We start from the raw sequence: 19,281 nt of genomic DNA on the forward strand, positions 1-19,281 counted from the left end.
ATGATGACCTTACAGTAGAGAAAACATGATAAAGTGTCTTATGCAGTGACCATCCAGCAGTAGAAACATGATAAACTTCCCTAAAGGTGCCCTTTAAGTTGAGAAAATGTGATGCTGTGACCTCTGGGGTGGCCTTACAACTGGAAGATGCTCTGCAGTGCCATAAGGGCTGCTCAACATGCTGGAAAGGTTCCTACCCGCTGGTGCTCCAAAGCATGCAGCTGCTGCTCTTTGTATTCGTTTCGTGCCCCTCAACCAGCCGCAGTCTGCCACTGATGACAAGTAATGTGCATAACCTCACAGCCCTCTCACCAAAGCAGTGGACTCTGTTTTGATGTTCATTTCACTTGTAATCTGATTAAACATTTTGAAATCGATGTTTACATTTTGAAAAGTCAGCATCCACTAAAATTGTTAAAAGGCTTTTGTTATGTTCTCTCCCTGGAGTGAAATCAAGCCAACCATACATTGCCAGGGCAAACAAATATTTTTCAGGGGCGAAACTAACTTGGCTGGCTGATGTCTCTCGCTCTTCTGGCGGCACCATCGCTCCGTCCCAGCACTTGAACAAACAATCTGAGCATCTACTGAAATGATCCTTGAGTATTGATCAACAACCTGACCAACCGCCCAACAAAAGCCACACTTAAAAGGCCAGTTTGAGCCTTGCGAGATGAGTATAAATCTAGTTTATCGCCCCTTTTAATTGCCACATTTATGAGACTAAATGAGGTGAATGATGACATTAACTGTGACTCAGCAATCGATGCACACACACCTCAGTGCAATGGGAGCGCTGGCAGCGGCCCGCCAGCATAAACCCTGATTCCCCAGCACAAGCTCCATGTCAGTGATACCATGAGACTAATGATTAAAACAAGCCTCCTCATCTGTTTGGCTTCCAGAAAACCAGATTTCCACCCCCTGCGCAGCATTTCTCATTCCAGCAACATTACATAAATCAGTGCACTGCAGAGGAGTGGAAAAGGAAGAGTCCCATAAGCAGAGGGGAAAAAATATCACATTTGGGTAAGAGGTCACTGGTATAAGCATATCTATTAATTGCCTTCCTCAAATCCTTGTTGCACAATCAAAACAAGTTGTTGTGTAACCCACAGAGGTACAATTAGACCCATTATTAACATTTCTTAACAGCGTGGAACTTTCGTTCTACTATTTAAAGTAGACTTTTTTCCCTCATTTATCATACACTCTTAACACGTTAGTGGTAAAGCTGTTGCAAATCCACCAAACAATGGTTCTTGTGTCAGCTGGAGTGACTCAGTGTTTACAGACAGCTGCCAACAGTTACAGTGATGCCTGCTTCTCAACTCTGCTCATCGATTTTGCATCTTAATCATTGTCAAAAGAGAATTACATTCCTTTTTCTCTAAAGAAGCAGGTTTTTGAAGTGATCTAAACATGAACAGTAAAAACACCGAATCAGCATTAAAACGTTTCGCTCCACGCTGTTTAAAAAAAATGAATCTCAAACACAGCACGTGTCCGCTGTCACGGTAAGTCTCCAGAGTCACACATTGACGACACGATGGAAGGACAGAAGGTAACATTGCTGTTCTTACCGGTTCGCGTCCAGTCATAGTTCACAGCTGGTTAGTAGGTCTTCGCCTCGCGCTGGCTGCACGCGGATTGTGCTTCCCACTGTCACTGCGCTCTGCACGGCACAGCGGAGCTGCGCGCGCACACGCACGCACGCACAGAGAAACTGCTTTTTTTGTGTGTGTGTCTCAGTGTGTGTGTCGAGGATGTGATGCAGCTGAGAGTTTCTGTGGCACTTCATAAAAACATGACTGCATGGTGATCATCCCTACTTTTCCTTTTAGCATCTTTGCTGTGAAATGTTCTCGTAATATTCCGATAGAATTATTGGTTCAAATTTCGGATCACATGTTTTTATAACAATGGTTTACAGTCCAAGTTGTAAGCACATCAAGCTAAATTTACTATTATTATAAATGACTTCGCTGTACATATCAGTTATTAACACTTAGATATTGTGCTTACATTAAGAAAAAGTAGAATTACTCTGTTACAAGTAGCATTGCATTCAAAAAGGGAAAGTACAAAAGTACTGGTATCCAAATGCAAATATAGTATCAAAAAGAATTCAGTGCAGAATATATTATATTGTCAGATTGTCGTTAAAACAAGCTTGGAAATTGAAATGTCAAATTATTTATGTTTTTATGATTTATCTGAATCTGCAAAGTGAAGTAAAGAGGACAGTATGTGTCTCGTAGTGGAGAGGAGGTATAAAGTATCAGAAAAATTGAAATACTCAACAAGTACCTTGGGAGTTGGACTTAATTACTTTCCACCACTGGCCAAAGAACATTTTCTGAGTTGCCAGATCTTGGCTGATGTTTATCGTCCTCCATTATCACCTTTGCTTCGTCTTGTTAGCTTGTTTTTGTTCTTTGTGCAAACCGTTTGACCTCTGACCTTCTGGAACACAGCTGCAGGGCATCTGGATCAAAATATGTTCAGTTACAATTCAAAATGACTCAAGAACATTTAATAACATAGATGACTGGCTAACTTTTGCTGTTGAGCTTATTAGCATTCAGTACTTGACTTTTAATAACATGTATAAGTGCAGATTGAATGCTGCATTACCTTCTTATTTGTAACACAATGTATGCAAATGTGATGTCTTAGTGAAAGGCGCTAAATTAAACTTTAGAGAGAAGTGACAGCTTCTTACTACTCTATAAAGCATTAGTTAATTATTTATTATTTATTAACAATCCCCCCCCCGCCCCCTCCCGCCACACCCACCAAAAAAAAGAAAACATTCAGGACATACAAAATTAGATTACTTAAAAATAATATAAAAATAAATGTGTCATGCTCAATTGTTGATTAAGAGCAACTTCTATTATAGTATTAGGTAATTCCCAAAACTATTGAGGACGTCACTGAGACGATGTCCCAAATGTTATTACCTCAGTGGGATAATGCAATAATAACTTCCTACAAACATTATAAAAATCCATTATGGATTATCTACAGTGACACCTGATACCTGTTTAGTGACGGAGCTCATATTGTGACATGATATGCATTCAAGGTTCAGTTAAAGGCGTGTCCATAAACATGTGTAACAAGGATTTAAAAAGGTGGTCAAAGCTTGTGTAAGTCTGATATCTTCTGGAAGTTGGTTGCTTCTCCATGTTTAGTTTGCAAACTGGGGACATTTGGCCCTTTACCTGATGACCCGAGAGCCCGAAAGCGTACATTTGGTGAAAGACAGTCGTCGATGTATTTCGGTCCCGAGCCATCGAGAGATTTATAGACAAGCAGCAGTTCTTTGAGCTCTTTTCTCTCCGACGCACTGAAAGCGACACAAGAACCTATGTGACGTGTTTTTCTCTGTTCTCGTTCGGAGAAAAGGCCGTTAAAGTAATTCAACCTGCTGGGAATGATCACATGGACCCGTTTCTGCCTGGAAAAGAATCCTATGATTCTCGCTACGTTTTTTCTAAAGTAGTAGAATCCTCACTGTGTAATCAATTTGACGTGGCTATTTCCTATGGTTTTTCCTTTGCAGAGCGCTAACTTCCACCTTCCTTCGTCTGTGCCAAAGACAATTAGCATCTTAGTTTTGTCTACATTTAGCTGGTGAGAGTCCAGACACTTCAAATCATTTGTTGTTTAATTCGCTTACACAGAGAATCTATGGGCCTGTATAGTCATTTGGTAACAGAGCGAAGGTCAATTTGGCTGTCGCGTGGACTTAACAGTGCTTTAGACAAATGCATCTGCCAAACCAATATTATATGCATTGTAATTATTATTTCCAGTGGCATCCCTATAATTGAGTACGCAGTGTGTTTGTGGTGCTTTATACATGCCCATGTTCGGGTTATTTGGCTCGCAAACTTTCCTATGGAATCTCTGTCAGCTCTGCATAATGTACACTGTGGTAGAAAATAAAAAAGAATGCTAAATATTACATCCTCGTCAAATTCACGAGGTGAAGTAAACTCCCTGTCCTCGCCCACATTTGGACCAATCACATCCACACTTGGACACACTGCGTGACAGCCTGTCAAACATCTGGCCCGTCGTCTCACTGCAAAGATTGACATACGTACACAAAAGTGGGCACAGAAACCTTTTATCTGTGTATCTTATTACACAGCGAAACTGCAAGTCAGAGTTGTATTTCTGATTCTCGAGATGATGCACAGAGCTGTAAACAAGTCCTCTGGGACGGCCCTCGAAAAACGGAACCAGATGGGAGAAAACAATTCACAAAAGAACATATTCTCCATGAAAAGTTGGGCTATTGTATCTCCTAACTAGACACAGAAAACAGCTGGTTTTGGTCTCTCTTTTTGCTTGACATCCTTTCTCTTTCTGTCGATCTGCCTCCTCAGGTGAAATAAACTCTTTCAGAAATATTAAGAGATTATTTGTTGCCAGCAGACATTTAGACTTTTAAAAGAAAAGCACAGGTGTTGCTAATAACAGTAAACAAAGGCTCAGTTTTTATTTAAGTGTCCCCGTAAACTGTGACAGTGAGCCAACATATACAACACCATGAGCCTGAAACTGAAGCAGCTAAATGAAATACAGCCTCCATTCATTTTATCATTTACACCTGTGCTTTCCCTACTGAGGCATCACACAATGTCTGCCATTAAAAAAGGCATTGGTACAGTGGGAATATTGTCCATGTATCGTTATTAAGCATTTAACTGTGAAAACCATGCTGATGGTGCAAATCAGGCGACTCCGAGAGCCATATTTTCCATGTGTGATTAATTATTTTCTTTTAAATGCATCCAATATAAACTTGAATACACTTTGACTTTATTATAGCACTGTGGTTCCAGAACTAAGTGGTAAATCTGAGGGGTCACAATGGGATTAACAAGCTGTGAAAAAAAGAAACTATATGTATTTTCCTTTGTCTGCGACTGCATTACCAACCATCGGAGTGGGAAACACAAAGAGGCCCATCTTCAATGTTTATGTTGTCAAGTTTGAAAAGGTCTTCACAGGACATGCAGTGAAAAAGGTGTCATTGTACAATACCTGTACACTAGTAGAAGTCTCCCCACCTCTGTTGATCATGTGACTCATTCATCATCAGCCCCCTGCTCACACAGCTGCTGCTTATTTACTCACAATGTATTGTGTGCATGCAGATTGTTTTACTGCTGCATTTACCAGACCGATGTTGCAAAGACTGCTAAATGTTTTACGTATGTGTCTTAAAAGAACAAAAACAGAGAGAGGTTTGTGTGAGAAGACACTCATTTGACAATACTGCCATATTTAAAGGAGCCGCACACCCATACAGGTGTTTTTAATTGTTCTGGCTGATTAGACGCCTGATGCTGGTTGAAATGTGACGCAGCTATAAATAAGATTATCCTGAAATTATGATACAAGTGTAAAATATCTAACCTTGAAACACTGTTGTGGGTGTAGCATGAGTGTGAAATCACATGTCGTCAAACCTAAATTATACCGCATTTCGAAAATACAAGAATAATAAGAATGATTATAATCTATTGGTCATAATCATTTATTCTGATGTTGAGGGGTTGTAGATCTTGTTGGGTAAATGTGGTGTTTATCTAAATATCTTCAGTATCACCATTACTTTATTTTTGTTGAAATAGCGCCACCTCCTGATTGTCTGTGGCAGTACATCAGTGATCTGTCGCTTGATGTACTTTCTTTCCAAAAGAACAATATTGAAATCTTACAAATACATTTCTTCAAACATTTTTTTAATGTTTTACAAAAATTTGCCTTTTTTAATTATTTTTATTTTTTACCAATTTACCACACGCTGTTAAAGATACGGGTTGTTTTAAGTGGTGCAGAAATTAGTCTTAATCATAGCTACAAATGTGACTAGAATGCTGTACGAAGCTCATGTTATTTAAAAAAGATATTCATGGGTTTTTCACAACAATTACATCAACAGTTTTGAAAATTGGGAATAATCTTTTTAAAATAGCTGCATTCATAATCATTTGCATTATTGTTTGTGATTGATTTGTATTCCTGCCAAAGACAATTTAAACCATGAAATAAGAAGTGTTTTGAGCATAAATTACGAGTGTTACTCATATTAAACTCAAATTAAAAATATATCTAAAAAGTTAAAAAGCTAATTTGTAAACAATCAGGGAGAATACCTTTAGCTGCGAGGGAAGTATTTTCGAAGACACCAGATGAGCACGTTTTATTCACCAGGCCACACCGGCTCAGAAAACGCAGGTGGGTGGAAACAACCTGTATTGTAGCGAAAGCTCAGCTCCCGTCGCCGCCCTCCCGGGACTGCACTGTGACACAAAACCAACTTCCCCTTGTTTCGTACTGCGCCATCGCTGGTGACGTAACTCAGCTCGATGGTTAGAAGAAAGCTCGCTACCGGCTCAAAGGGGGGGAGACTTTAGGACGACCCAAAGTAACACATTTTACCGAAAAGCAAGACATTTTACTCGTAACGGTCGTGGTGAGTATTTTGTTCCCAGACATTTTTTTTATTTTTATTTTGACTTTTTTTTCCCCCTTTTCTTTTTTTTTTTTGAGGATGTTTTTCTCAACGATGCTTTTTTTCTCCTCCTTTCTTTCTATTTTGCAAATGGACAGACGTGCTGTCGAGGTAGCTAGCTTAGCTCACTCTGACACGCTCATCACAAGCGCTGGTTATGTGTGTTTTTCTATTTTTTTTTAAACACGATGTGTTGGATGCTTCTCGGCGACGTGTTCGTCCTGTTTCACACGTTTTGTGTGTCTTTGTTTTTTTTGTCGCTTTTATTGTCAAAGACGCTTTCTCCGCCTCCTAGCTTAAAGTTAGCTCCTAAGCTAACCACGTCACAGCGTCCGCTGTTGTTTTTTTTACAGTCGCAACTTCACGCCGATCCACGATTTGATTATCGACCACACATTTATTAAGAATGTTGCAGGCTTTGTTTTTTGCAAGTGAAAGAACTGATCTGATTTGCTTTGGATTTTTTTGCTTTGTTTTTGTAATGGTTGGTGGTTTGCTAGCCGGTTTTGAGCCCCCGATGCTAACACAGTGGGCCCTGTGGTTCACACTGGACCCTAGTGGTGGCGCTGTCCGGCTCCAGGCCGGTGTGTTGTGGATGGTTTTGGGGTAAAACATTTTATCTCAAAGATTTGCTTTTCCTGGCTTTTTTTTTTCTTTTTTGTTTTGTGGAGTACATTTTTCCCATGTTTTAAACCTTTTGGTGGAAGGATGTTTTTGTCTGTCCTCGGCCTCCGTTGTGTTGCATAACGTTACAAATACACACATTAATTAAACGTTTGTTGATCTGAATGAGTATTATGGCTGTTTGTTTATCAACGCCTTCACATTCACCCTTAGGCCGCAGGTTACACACACACACATGAGCCCCGTGAGTCTTTACATTAGAGACAGACGCCAATACGTTGTGTTTACACAATAAACCCCAAATACACGGTGGTCCTATAAGATCATTCATTTATCAGAGACGTGTGCATGTTCCTTTCAAAGGCCGTCTTAATGTCTTGTACTTTCCAAGTCCCTGTTTCTAAAATGTAAATGATAAAACACTAGTATTAATATTGTGTTGATGATGGTACTTATATGTACCTTGTCATATCCACCATCTAAGTTCAATATTGACGACCATGCTTTAGATGTCAACAATACCTATCCTGTTAAATACAATTATACTGGTATATTTCGTTTAAGGAGTACAACATAAATGGGACGACCCATGTTTGGATTATTAATTGTCAAATCATTAAAGTGTTGCTTATTCTACGTCAAACCACTACAGGGGGTTGTTAAATTTGACACCTGTAATGTTTTGCCAACATGAGAAAGTTCCTTCTGTTGATTAGCATAAATTAGAATTAAATTTAGATGAAATGTATAATTTTAAGGTCTATTTACAGAAGTTGATCCTCTGCTCCTTTTTTTTTTTTAGCATCAGTTGCATAAAGCCAACACAAACTACCTTAACTGCTTTCAAAATACAGGTTTCTGTTTGGTTAGTGATATAAGTGTAATGGTCTAGTCCAGTTTAGATTTGTTTCTCTTAAACTAGGATGTGTACAGTATTGTCTCGCTTTTAGCTGCTTGTGTTTATTAGGATTAGGTTGCTTTTAAACTAGCATTAGGGCTTCGGTTGTTGTCCCAAAGAGGCCAATTGTTAATGGGATTTTTTTGTTTATTTAAGAGCTGCATCACTAAACTCTTGTATGCACTCCAGCTAGGTAAGACTTGGTGTGAAATAACCCTGCTCGGCTTGACTGAGGTGTGTTTTCTGTTACCTCAGTATATATCAGGAGGGGCGAAGGTCGACGTCAGCCCAAACTGATCCCAGCCCGCAGCGTCAAAAGTCAGACAGACGACCGCTGCAGCCCTGCACACAGACGCTATGGAGTGAGTGATGAATGTTGCAGATTTTATTACATGGTGAAGGTGAAATGGCGCTCTCTGGTGGTATTAATGAACATTACAGCTAAATTAAGTGTAACTGCTCCTGCTGACTGACCCACACACACAGCTAGAGGGAATTAGACTCGCCCTGGTGTGACACTTGAAATATAGTTTTGAAAAGCCCTAACTGCTTTCTTTTAACTTGGTTATATGGTGCCAAATTCGACATCAATGTATTATTATTGATGGTGTGTGTCTCTTCCTGTTTAGTCGTTCACCCACCGCCGCCAGCCTGATGGCCAGCAACATCACCAACAAGACCGACCCGCGTTCCCTCAACTCGCGGGTCTTCATCGGCAACCTCAACACCCTGCTGGTCACCAAAGCGGACGTTGAGGCCATCTTCTCCAAATATGGCAAGATCGTGGGCTGCTCTGTGCACAAGGGCTTCGCCTTCGTTCAGTTCGCCAACGAGCGGAACGCCCGAACCGCCGTCAACGCCGAGGACGGGAGGATGATTGTCGGCCAAGTACTCGGTAAGGATTTTAGTTTTTGAGAGATTTTTGTCAGGACTGTACTTGTATCTTAAGCAGGTCGGAGAGCGGTGCCCAACCTTCAGAGCTTGTGACTCCGTAAAAATGAAGCGCTAATATGTTAAGGTCTTCTGACATAAGTTGCATGTATATAATAGTAAGAATCGTAAGAATTACTCCTGATTTGAGGTGAGTCGTATTAAAGGCATTAGGAAGCACATTTGACAAGAACATTACACGAGAAAAGAATAAAGAAGTCTGAAGAGGGGGAGGGAAATAAATAAAAAGCTTTAACTTGTGACCCCCTCGGTGTGTTTCTGTCCTCGAGTATAGGTGGGGAACCTCTGCTATAGGCAAAATAAAACACTGTCATTACTAGTGGGAAGCTCAAAGATTTAGCCTTTTTTGTTGCCACTACCTGTGAAGTCTGTTCGGGGTTCTGCAATCGGCTTGACGGTTTTGAGGGATCTGATCTAAAGTCCTCTGCGTCGCTCTCATTGCTCTGTTTTCTCCTCAGACATCAACCTGGCCGGAGAACCCAAACCACACAGGTCAAAAACCACCAAGCGCTCAGCGGGAGACATGTACAGGTTAGTCCCCGTGATGCTGGCCGCGTTACAGCTGCTGCTGTGCATCAAGTGAGCGTGGCTTTACAAAAAAAAAGTGGCGTAAATAAATCTCAAAGCTCAGCTGACATGAGAACTTTCCACACGTTTCCTTACACGGGACTTTTCTTGTTTTTCTTCTTTAGCAGCAGTTCCTCATTCGAGCTCGAATATGACTTTCAAAGAGATTATTACGATAGGTGAGTGAGATGTTTTTTTTTCTGTATTTCCTGAATTTTTCCTGTCACATGCCGACAGTAACACAATGGTCTTTCCGTCTTTTTAAGAGCAATCTATGCATTCATCAGTTTTTACCTCACCTGCACCACACAGACTGTTGTGTTTGTTTTTGTCCTGTGTTCGCTCTCAGAATGTACTCGTACCCGTCTCGCGTCCCCGCTCCGCCTCCTCCCCCGCTGTCGCGCGCCGTGATCCCGTCGAAGCGCCCGCGGGTCAGCATGAGCGGAGGAAGCAGCCGGCGGACGAAGAGCAGCTTCTCCTCTTCCTCCAAGAGCGGTCAGAGGACTTCCTCTTCCAAAACAAGTACGATCTTCTTCATTATTAAACTTTTTTTTGGAAAAATATGTTGTTGTTTTTTTTTTTTTGCATGTCATTAATCGTCAATCACTTGGTTCTAAGTTATTGTTCACACTCAATAAGCTGCATTTGAAGACATCATTGTTAGGCAGATAGATGGTCAATATTATATCACTGTTACTGAATATCTTTCATTGAGAAAACATTACAATTAATCTTCATATTTTACCGGATCCACTTTCTGGTCGGTTGTATGTTGTATCTGTTCTCGTTTGTCTCCGTTACACCGTTGCTCACCCAGAGGTCCTTTTTATTTCCTCTCTTCAGTGAAAGTGGACGAGCTGCAGACCATCAAGCGGGAGTTGAGCCAAATCAAAAGCAAAGTGGACGGCCTGCTGGATAGCCTGGAGCGCATGGAGAAGGACCACAGCAAGAAGTCGGGTAAGGAAACGCCGTGTATGTTTCAACGGGGCGGAGTCTGACTCTGACACGTTTTAAAAGTCACGAACCGAACGCGTGAGAGCCGCGATGTCTCTGACTCTGACATCTGAATTTCTGCCAGAAGCTAAGGTTGTGAAAACGGAGCCGGGAGAGGTGACCTCACCGCCGCACACCAGCAGCAAGAAGGACGACGGGTTGAAGAGGGAACGAGAGTGCCAGGAGATGAACGACTCCGACGAGGAGGACGAAGATGACGACGACGACCTGCTGGAGGAGGACGAGGTGCCTTTTTTTTCTTTTTGCATCAAAGCTACTTGTTGATTTCCGTGTCGAATTTCATACCAAACAATTTTTTTACCAGCACATTTTTAATGTGAATTTATAATGGCACCATTATTCACCAGTGCTGGAAAACAATTATATTGCTGTAACCCTTTAAAATAATATCTTAAAACTGTTTTGTTTGACCTTGATCATTCAAGCTTAAAGACGAAAAGGTTCAGGACGTTAGTGCTGATGTGATTACTCAATCAAAAGTACATTTATATATTCAATCATTTGTCAAATATCAAGTAGAACATTTCTTAAATATAATTTACTGCATTCTTTCGATAACAAATAGCATTTGTATTAATCTTTTGGGTGTTTAATTGTCTGTCAGAGAGGCGATTTATCAACTAATGAAAAATAAATAAGAGCCACGCAGAAGTCAACCAGGCTGATTGTATCTGCAATCCTGCAGATGCATTTGCGTCTGCGTATAAGACGGCTTAAACGTAACAAGAAATTCACTAAATCCCCCGTTCGACCCCGCAGGTGAAGAGTCAAGAGAGGGAGGACGAAGAGGACGACGATGACGAGGAGGAGGAAGGCGAACACGTGGACGGCGACGACGATATCGAAAGTGTCAACGGCGACGAGGACTCGTAGACGCGGACCCTCCCCCTCCGACGCATGCAGTGCACACACACACACACACACACACACACGGCTTCCTGTAGGAACTCGGACTCCTGTTTTTTTTTTTAACACTCGTGTTGTAGAGCAAACATGCATGGTGCACACACTCTGTCCCCTGTTGTCCCTCACGCCCATTTGTTTTTGTTTCATATTATGTTGTCCAGTGTCTCCGTACCAGGAATAACTAGCTGTGGGTCTCAGTATGTGTTTTTACTGCGTCGTTGCTTTGCCCTCTCCTTTCCCTCCCATCCTCCACCCCTCCGCCAGGAGAAGCAAAAACACAAGACTGATAATGTCCTCAGAGACGACCGCTCGACGGACATGTCTTTAACGCGGGGACGAATTCAGCTACAAAAGACCAGTTTTAGGTTCAGTGTGTTTCTTTTTCTTTTTCTCATTGTTCTCTTTGTTTTGACCTTCTGTGTCTGTGTGTTGAGGTCTGTTTTTTTTATACTATTCACAACTGTAAAGTAATAAATTGCAATAAAATATTAAAATGGTAAAGCACTTTTGCTTTCACTTCCTTTTCCCTCCCAGAATGCACTGTTGTTTTTTAGGCGCGCTCCCGTGAAGTCCTTGAGGGTTTAGGGGTGTGCCGCTGTCAAATTGTCGAGTGCCCGAGCGCGCCGTGGCAGACATTTTGAGCCCTTTTATGTACTCTTTCCGTAAGAGCTGACTTTGCCTAAGGGAATTACCCACAATGCATTGCAACGTGAGCTTAAACACGCAGTTCCCAATGGAAGAATAGACTTATACAAAGACGTGGGCATTTAGCCCGATAAAATATTTTTACACTAAATTAGATTAAAAACACATGAATTAGAATGCAAGCAGGAAATATATATTACAAACATTTCATTTTGACAAGTAAATACATTTAGAATTACTTTTTATCTTGAGACATTCAAATCACTGAATAAAGTGTAAAATACTTACGTAAGTCACGCCCCTTTGTTCTGATCACTGGCGTTTCATTCCAGTGGAGATGGATCACAGATTTAACTCTTTACATTTGTTTTCTGCTTCACCAGGTTAATTGTTTATTGGTCTGAACAATTTCTTTTAAAGATTTTACTTTTCATGCTGTTATGTCTCCTCAGTTTCCCTCAATATTGATGCCAGTGTTCAATAGAAATCATAATCATTTGATTATTGTAACAATCAGAATTTCAAAACTGCAAATAATTCAGTCACTGGTAGGAATCTGTCCTGTGTATATAAGCAGAACAGTATAAACAAGCCTTTTCACAGGCTACAGAGATAATTATAGTAATTAAGTTTCCCTAAAGTAACAAGGGAACCCGAGCAGACCGGTTTTAACAAAGCCCGGTGTCATTTGAATAGAAAACAGGTTTATAAAAGATTACCTTCCATGGCAGACGGTTTATCTTGCCGTGCATGTGCCGAGCTGATTACAGTAATTTCAGGGTTTTTAAACTCTGATACATTTGCTAACCACTAAAGCATCTGCTCCATTGATTTGCAGATCTTGAAGTACAATGTCGCAAAAGCTGCAAAAATATAAAATTATAGTTCACATGGTAAAAAAACAACAGCTCCCCATGTTGTGATAAGACCTTTGCATGTTACTGTGAAATGTCAACATGTTCAGTGTTGTACAATCTGAATTTAGAGGCATGTAATGAACGAGTGGTTGTTAACGTCCCTGTTGAGGTAACCATCCATCTGCGGCGCGTCGAGACAAAACTAGCGTTGGGTCATCTGGTGTATTCTGATCTCCAGCTGGAGGTCACATTCATCCCTAAAGTTGAGACAAAGCTGACGTAAAGTTTGATTTTAGGGACATCATTTTTCCAAACGAGCATCAATTAGTTACAAACAATCTGAACTCAACATGTAGCAGCTTTCAGTAACGTTTACTTTGAGCGTGTAAAGAAAGTGACGCAGCAAACAAAGACTCTAGTTACAACTTTATTAATTTAGACAACTTCTTCATTATCCCATGAACAGATATTTTACAGTGACAGTACATTTCACATTTCAGAATAAAAAACACACATTTAGGGTTTTTCCATGAAGGAGGTTTGCGATTTGAGGTTTACTGCCAAGAAACCGCTCAAACCAAAGACTCATTTGCATTCACAGAACTAGCTTGCAGTGCCATATGGGCACATTTAGGAGGGACAGTTGATGCATGCAAAAACTGTCATAATATACATCTATATAGTCTGCAGAAAATATATATAGTCACTTAAACAAGTGATAGAGTTTCAGCTTAAAGTGTAAACAGTTAAAAAGATAGTTAAAACATGTCTGATGAAGTGCAGGGAGAACATTTTATACATTGCGCGACACTTTCCATCTTCATCGTGTACTTTCCATCTTCATCGTGTACAACTTGCAGCAACGTCCTTCTCAGGCTTTCAGCAGAACAGACAGCGTGAGGACGCTCAGGAGCAGCACAGCTGGTGAGGAGAAGGACAACAGGTGTCATGGCGGCTCATTGCAGTGACAAAAATGTTCTTTATGGGTTGCATTTACTGTGGTTTTAATAATTACACCGCAAGGGAAACTGATGCATTGAAGAACATTTCTTTCCATAAACAATATCCCTGCTACTCTTAACATGTCATCAGTATTTATTGGAGCGATCTCTTTTGATCTCCCAGAGTCATCATTTCTGGACATACATGCAACATTTTGAGCCCCACAGATGACATTTCCATTGCGTTTGGGTGTGTGTTCTTGTAAGTATTACTGCAGACAAGCAGCATGCATATGAATATATGCTTTATAGCAAAGTCCTTGCTGGCAAAGACCATCTGATGTGATCAGAAGCACCATGACTGCACTACTTTATGACCTCGAGGTCAAACGGTTTATGGAGAAAAAGGTCTTTGGGTTTACCGTGAGGCTGGACAGCTGCACTGCCGTTGGGCATGGTGGTGTTGGTGGGCATGGTGGTGTTGGTGGGCATGGTGGTGTTGGTGGTGGGCATGGTGGTGGTGGGCATGGTGGCGTTGGTGGGCATCGTGCTGGGCGCTGCCGTTGTTGGGTTGGAGTTGTCGCGCAGGTTCAGAGGGCCAGTGTTCAGAGAGGGCGTGAAGGTGCCGATATCAGCTGAACAAGGACAGGAAGTGGACAGAGCAGCGGGAGGTTACGATTTGTCATAGACAAGCTTAAAGTACAATATAAAACTATACGTTACCGTTGAAATGTAAAGTACATCAGTTTGAAAGAGGAAGCGGAGAAGCTATCCATATCTCAGGGGAAGAAACGATGGCGGCCATTGTTGATACCAGTAACCTAGCATTTAAAATGCATCAACTTCTCTATTTAAGGTCTACTTGTTCTCTGATCTCACGGTTTTCCTTTGTTCTAGTAGTGCTTGAGAAATAAAAATAAAAAAAAGTTAATTAAAATAGTAATTTGCATAGAAAATGTTACTTAAATATGGGTATTAAGTATAATCAGGAAAATGTAAGCCCTCAATGCTGAAAAATGTCTTTAATCTTTCTTTGGATATACTTTTGATATAGATAGATAACTCTTTCAGAAGCTCGTCATATTGTTTTGAAGCTTGGACTTCTCACCCAACTTGTTTTTTAAATTTTTCTTTGGACAATCTTTTAGTATGTGTATGTATACATTATGTTGTGTGATGTCTTGAGCTACTTCGACCCCGAATTTCCCTTTGGGGCTCAATAAAGTAATTATTTATCTAGATTTAGTGGAGTGTAGTGTATTGTCTTCTGAACTGTAGTGGAGAAGAATATTCATAAAGAGAAAGCAACTCAAAATTGTATTCAAGTACATCAAGACTTTCCACTACTGGATAACGCGGTATACTACACACACCGTTTTTAAACTCCTGTTGCAACCCAAACTTATCAGTGTGTGTTACCATGTAAAGTACATTGTGTTAATGCATGTCCGTGTTTTTGCCCATCGAGTACAGCCAAGGCCGGAGTGCACCGATGATGAAGTGTGTGAACACTTACGCCCAGTAGTCGTCCCGGCCCCGAGGACGGCGGTGAAGGTGGTGACGTGGCTGGTTCTGGTGGCGATGGCGGCGGTGGCGGTGGCGTTCAAGCTTTCGATTGTGAACTCGCACATGATCACACTTCCATTCAACTTGCCACGGATTTCATTCACCCTCTAGGAAAGGTAAGGGAGTGGGAAAACAGAAAAAGCTTTAGCTGAAGCAAATAAAAGAAATCGCAACTATATAATAAAAGATTTTCTGAGATGGATAATGTGTAGAAACGCATGTAATACAATGATTTGCTTTACGGCCTTCACAGTCAACAGATCTTTCCAAAACCTTTTAGACGGAATTAAAAACAGAAAATATGTTTTAGCAAGAATTGTTCCCTTCTCCTAAATATCATTTTAGTATAAAGTAGAAGTGCAGTATAAAAAAAAATACTGAGTTATAAACTGTACACTTGTCAATTTGAAACAAACAAGTTAAATAAATTCCTCATGTGAACATCTGTATTCTCACCATCTCATTTGGAGTGAGCGAGTTGGCAGCGTCGTTTCTAGTCATCGTCCTGAAGAAGAACGACCCGTTGTTGGAGGCGCAGATGAAAAGCTTCGTGGTTCCCTGGAGAAAAATCAATAAATAATGGTGAAACTAATACAGCAAACGTGGAGGAAACACAATGACATGTGCAGACAGTCAGGCTTTGTTAAGGCTGGACAGAAAACAATAAAGTGATGCAACAGATATCAGATATGCGTTTTGGGGCATCAACATTGTGCAATTTCTTTTTTGCATCCATTTAATGCGTTTGTGATGATGTCATAGTTTCGGAAAGCCATTGCGCAATGTGCTTCAGCATATTGAAATAGTCAGATTTTTTGCTTTGAAGATGAGTGACTTTAAAAAAACAAAAAAACAAGGTGATATGAAAATTACATTTGTATGTGAAAGATGCAACTTTACCGCATGAGAATATCAGTAAAAGTAACGCAGCTACAACAGAAACTAAGCTAAGTGTACAGTCACAACATAGCTGCCTATAGCACCTGTTGTCATCGTCAAACAAGGTCAAAGAGTGTTTAATAAAAATCATAATGGACTTAATGTTTCAACGCATCGTTGGAGAGAAACAGCCTTCTTTTGCACCAAATTATGAAGGACAAAACCTTTTTTACAGCTTTCCTTACGAGATAATAGAAACTCCGTCCAGATGTTTGATATTCAGGCAGTCCTCTAAATACATATTGCATCATCGTGTGGTTGCATTGAGGCGCTCACAAGTCACTGATTAACTAGATCAATAAAAGTATAAATGGGAAGCCTGGACAGTGTTGCATAAGATACTGCATTATATTTGTCTAACATCCATCATAAACTATATCATAGAGACAACTTTGCGGTGGACAGTTTGAGCTTTTCAAGACAAGGTCTGATTCATTTATGAGTCCAATTTAGAAACCAAAAAAAAAAGGTTTCAACTGCTTTACCGTTGTGCCATCGGCAGTGAGGCCCAGTGCGATGTATCCGCTGGAGTTTCCTGTGAGTTCGACGGACAGAGTAAAGCCGTTGGGAGCCACCGGCACGCCGGCGATGGCAGACATGAACAGACAGCTGCCTTGTCCAGTAGGATTGCAGCCAGTTGGCGTCTCTCTGCACAGTTTAGTGTCACCGCAGCCGTCCCGAGAGATGTTCACCTGGGAGACAACAGATGAGGCCTTTAATACTCTGATTTTAGTTCATAATGCAGCAGAGGATTTTGTATTTTAGTCCCTAATGGGTCAGTTTATAGACTTTAAAGATTTATACATAAACCCTTGTAGCAGTTACATGTCAAAATGTAGGACATGTTGAAAGGCGTCCTTGAACAAATACATTGTGTAAAGTACAAAAAAGGTCAAGCAGGTGTTGTGATGAGCGGATTAAAGTGAAAGACATCCAACCTGTGTGTTGTTGGAAAATGACAAATGATCAGTTCCGTCAACGCCTCGAGACACACAGACGACCAGCGCCGCCAGCAACAGGATCAAGCCACAGGCCATTCTTCAAAGTAAACGAACAAAGAACAGAATAAACATTCAAAGTCTGGTTGGACAGCCCGTCTGTCAAGAACACTGCAGTTGTGAGTCTTTTAACAGCTTAAAAAAATATATATAATCACTTAGACACTGAAATATTCACATTGAAGACATTTGAAAAGACTATAATGAAGTATATTATTGTTTTACTACTTAGAAAAAACACATTTGGTTCAGTGAAAAGATTTTAAATGCTAAAAAAATATATAATTGTGCTCTGCTCACCAGAAGTACTAAAAAAAAACCTGCCTTCTTTGGAGACAAAACCTTAAAAATGTAACACTTCAATTAACACTTAAAATGTTGTAAAACTTAAACCAGAACATTTCAGTTTTGTCTTTTAGGGAAAATGAACTCAAAATCCTCAAAAGTCTTTCAAGTCACAAACAAACCAGCGTTCAGTCTTTCAAATCAAACTCATCTCAACGTGTACGGTCACGTACAATCCTCAAAGTAAACTCATTAGATAATTAAAATGAGCTAAAACAAAAACACCATCGTTCAACAGATGGAACCCAAAGTCGAGCTTTCCTGAGAGACTCACCTGAGCTGTAGAAGTCGAGTGATGAGCAGCAGCGATGTTCTTCGTTCAGAAGTTTCTTCTTCTCTGTGTCGTTCGATCCCTGCGGGAAATGATTTAAATCAGCAAACATCAGAGGGATTGCTTGCAGGTGGTGATGCGAAGGGGGAGGAGGAAGAGGAGGGGGAAGTTTCTGTTCTTCTTCTGCTGCTGCATCCTGAAGAGGGTGTGGCCTTCTCATCATTTACCTGCAAGGTGTGCAATCCAGGAAGCAAACAGGCATTTTCTTTATGAGAAATAATTTCCTCAATAGCTGAGCTGACAATTAAAACACGATTTAATAGTTTGGGTTATCAATAGCTCATCCACGATGACAGACACTTTAAATGTGTCTCTTTTGGTGTCTTATGAATCTAAACTGAGCACAAACGTAGTATTAAGCCCAGTTAGAAATCTCTTGAAATAAAACATAACACATTTATTTTTTCACTATTAATAATAACTGAAGCTGTTAAGCTGTTTATATAAAACGTTTCCTCAACAGTTCACTTGATTGTCTGCTCGTGTTAAACATGAAGTTAGTGGTTTTAAGGGACTTGCTTGTCATTATAAGGTTTATTTATAGACACTGGAGACTTTGTGATGTACAGAAGGTAAATAAGTTTATTAGAAATATAAAATCAAAACGAATACAAAGAGTGAGAGCAGAAGTAAAACTGAAGTGATGGACTGATGTCTGTGACTGAAACTGCACTCTCATCCGCCGTTAGCGTGCAGAATGCTACGCATGTCACCTGCATGTAATGACGTACTTACTGATGGCAGACACACAACTATTACTGTCACTGTCATTATGGAAAAATTATTATTTGGATGCCAAATGTACATTATGATCCGACTGTCAGATTACATTCCGGTTTGGTGTTTCCAGTGAAGGGAATTTTGACTTGTTTCCTTGTGTTGCCCGGTAAGAAATGTACTCTGTAGTTTATTTAAGAGTACAAACCAGAGAACCACAAAAACAACAGTACGGTGCAGTGTTACGGCGAATACATCCACTGACCTCCAGGCCCTTTAGTGGAGCGTTAAAGGGAACTAAATACTAAAAGAAGTGTGGCTTCAATCAAGCCAGAAGCATAAAGTCGAATAAGGTTAATTTAGAAGAACACTAGTGGCAAGATGTGATAGATTAGACCAAAACGGACACGGATGTGGCTCTTCCCTCTGTGTTATACTCAG

The 19,281-nt window shown here is 40.5% G+C and overlaps 3 protein-coding genes across 6 annotated transcripts in view; 1 reads left to right on the forward strand and 2 right to left on the reverse strand.

Annotated features, from left to right (window-relative positions):
* LOC137782004 (zinc finger protein GLIS1) overlaps nt 1–1,654 on the reverse strand; it is a 36,799-nt gene extending 35,145 nt beyond the window's left edge. Inside the window, exon 1 of the mRNA XM_068571064.1 lies at nt 1,584–1,654. The gene's annotated coding sequence lies outside the window, so the exon portion shown is untranslated. The remainder of the gene's footprint in view (nt 1–1,583) is intronic.
* Nucleotides 1,655–6,374: 4,720 nt separating this feature from the next.
* Nucleotides 6,375–12,006, forward strand: hnrnpc (heterogeneous nuclear ribonucleoprotein C). Of its 4 annotated transcripts, none has more exons than XM_068571227.1 (9): nt 6,375–6,502; nt 8,319–8,425; nt 8,693–8,958; nt 9,473–9,545; nt 9,707–9,760; nt 9,931–10,103; nt 10,425–10,538; nt 10,660–10,820; nt 11,355–12,006. In XM_068571227.1, exons 2-9 carry the CDS (start codon nt 8,421–8,423, stop codon nt 11,466–11,468), a joined length of 960 nt encoding a protein of 319 aa, XP_068427328.1. In that variant the 5' UTR covers nt 6,375–6,502; nt 8,319–8,420; the 3' UTR covers nt 11,469–12,006. The 4 variants fall into 4 exon arrangements, with proteins under 4 accessions (XP_068427328.1, XP_068427330.1, XP_068427331.1 ...); XM_068571229.1 differs by having other exon boundaries at nt 10,663–10,820; XM_068571230.1 differs by having other exon boundaries at nt 9,710–9,760.
* Nucleotides 12,007–13,838: 1,832 nt separating this feature from the next.
* On the reverse strand, nt 13,839–18,116 carry LOC137782282 (putative ferric-chelate reductase 1). Its single transcript, XM_068571500.1, has 7 exons — nt 18,067–18,116; nt 17,388–17,487; nt 16,935–17,141; nt 15,967–16,068; nt 15,461–15,617; nt 14,367–14,579; nt 13,839–13,924 (listed from the first exon to the last, which is right to left on the reverse strand). Exons 2-7 carry the CDS (start codon nt 17,484–17,486, stop codon nt 13,875–13,877), a joined length of 828 nt encoding a protein of 275 aa, XP_068427601.1. The 5' UTR covers nt 17,487; nt 18,067–18,116; the 3' UTR covers nt 13,839–13,874.
* Between the last annotated feature and the right edge of the window lie 1,165 nt (nt 18,117–19,281).

The sequence above is a fragment of the Clinocottus analis genome, unplaced genomic scaffold, assembly GCF_023055335.1.
Source record: "Clinocottus analis isolate CAN_PGR_092001 unplaced genomic scaffold, fCliAna1.0.p SCAF_11, whole genome shotgun sequence".
Classification (NCBI taxonomy): Eukaryota; Metazoa; Chordata; class Actinopteri; order Perciformes; family Cottidae; genus Clinocottus; species Clinocottus analis.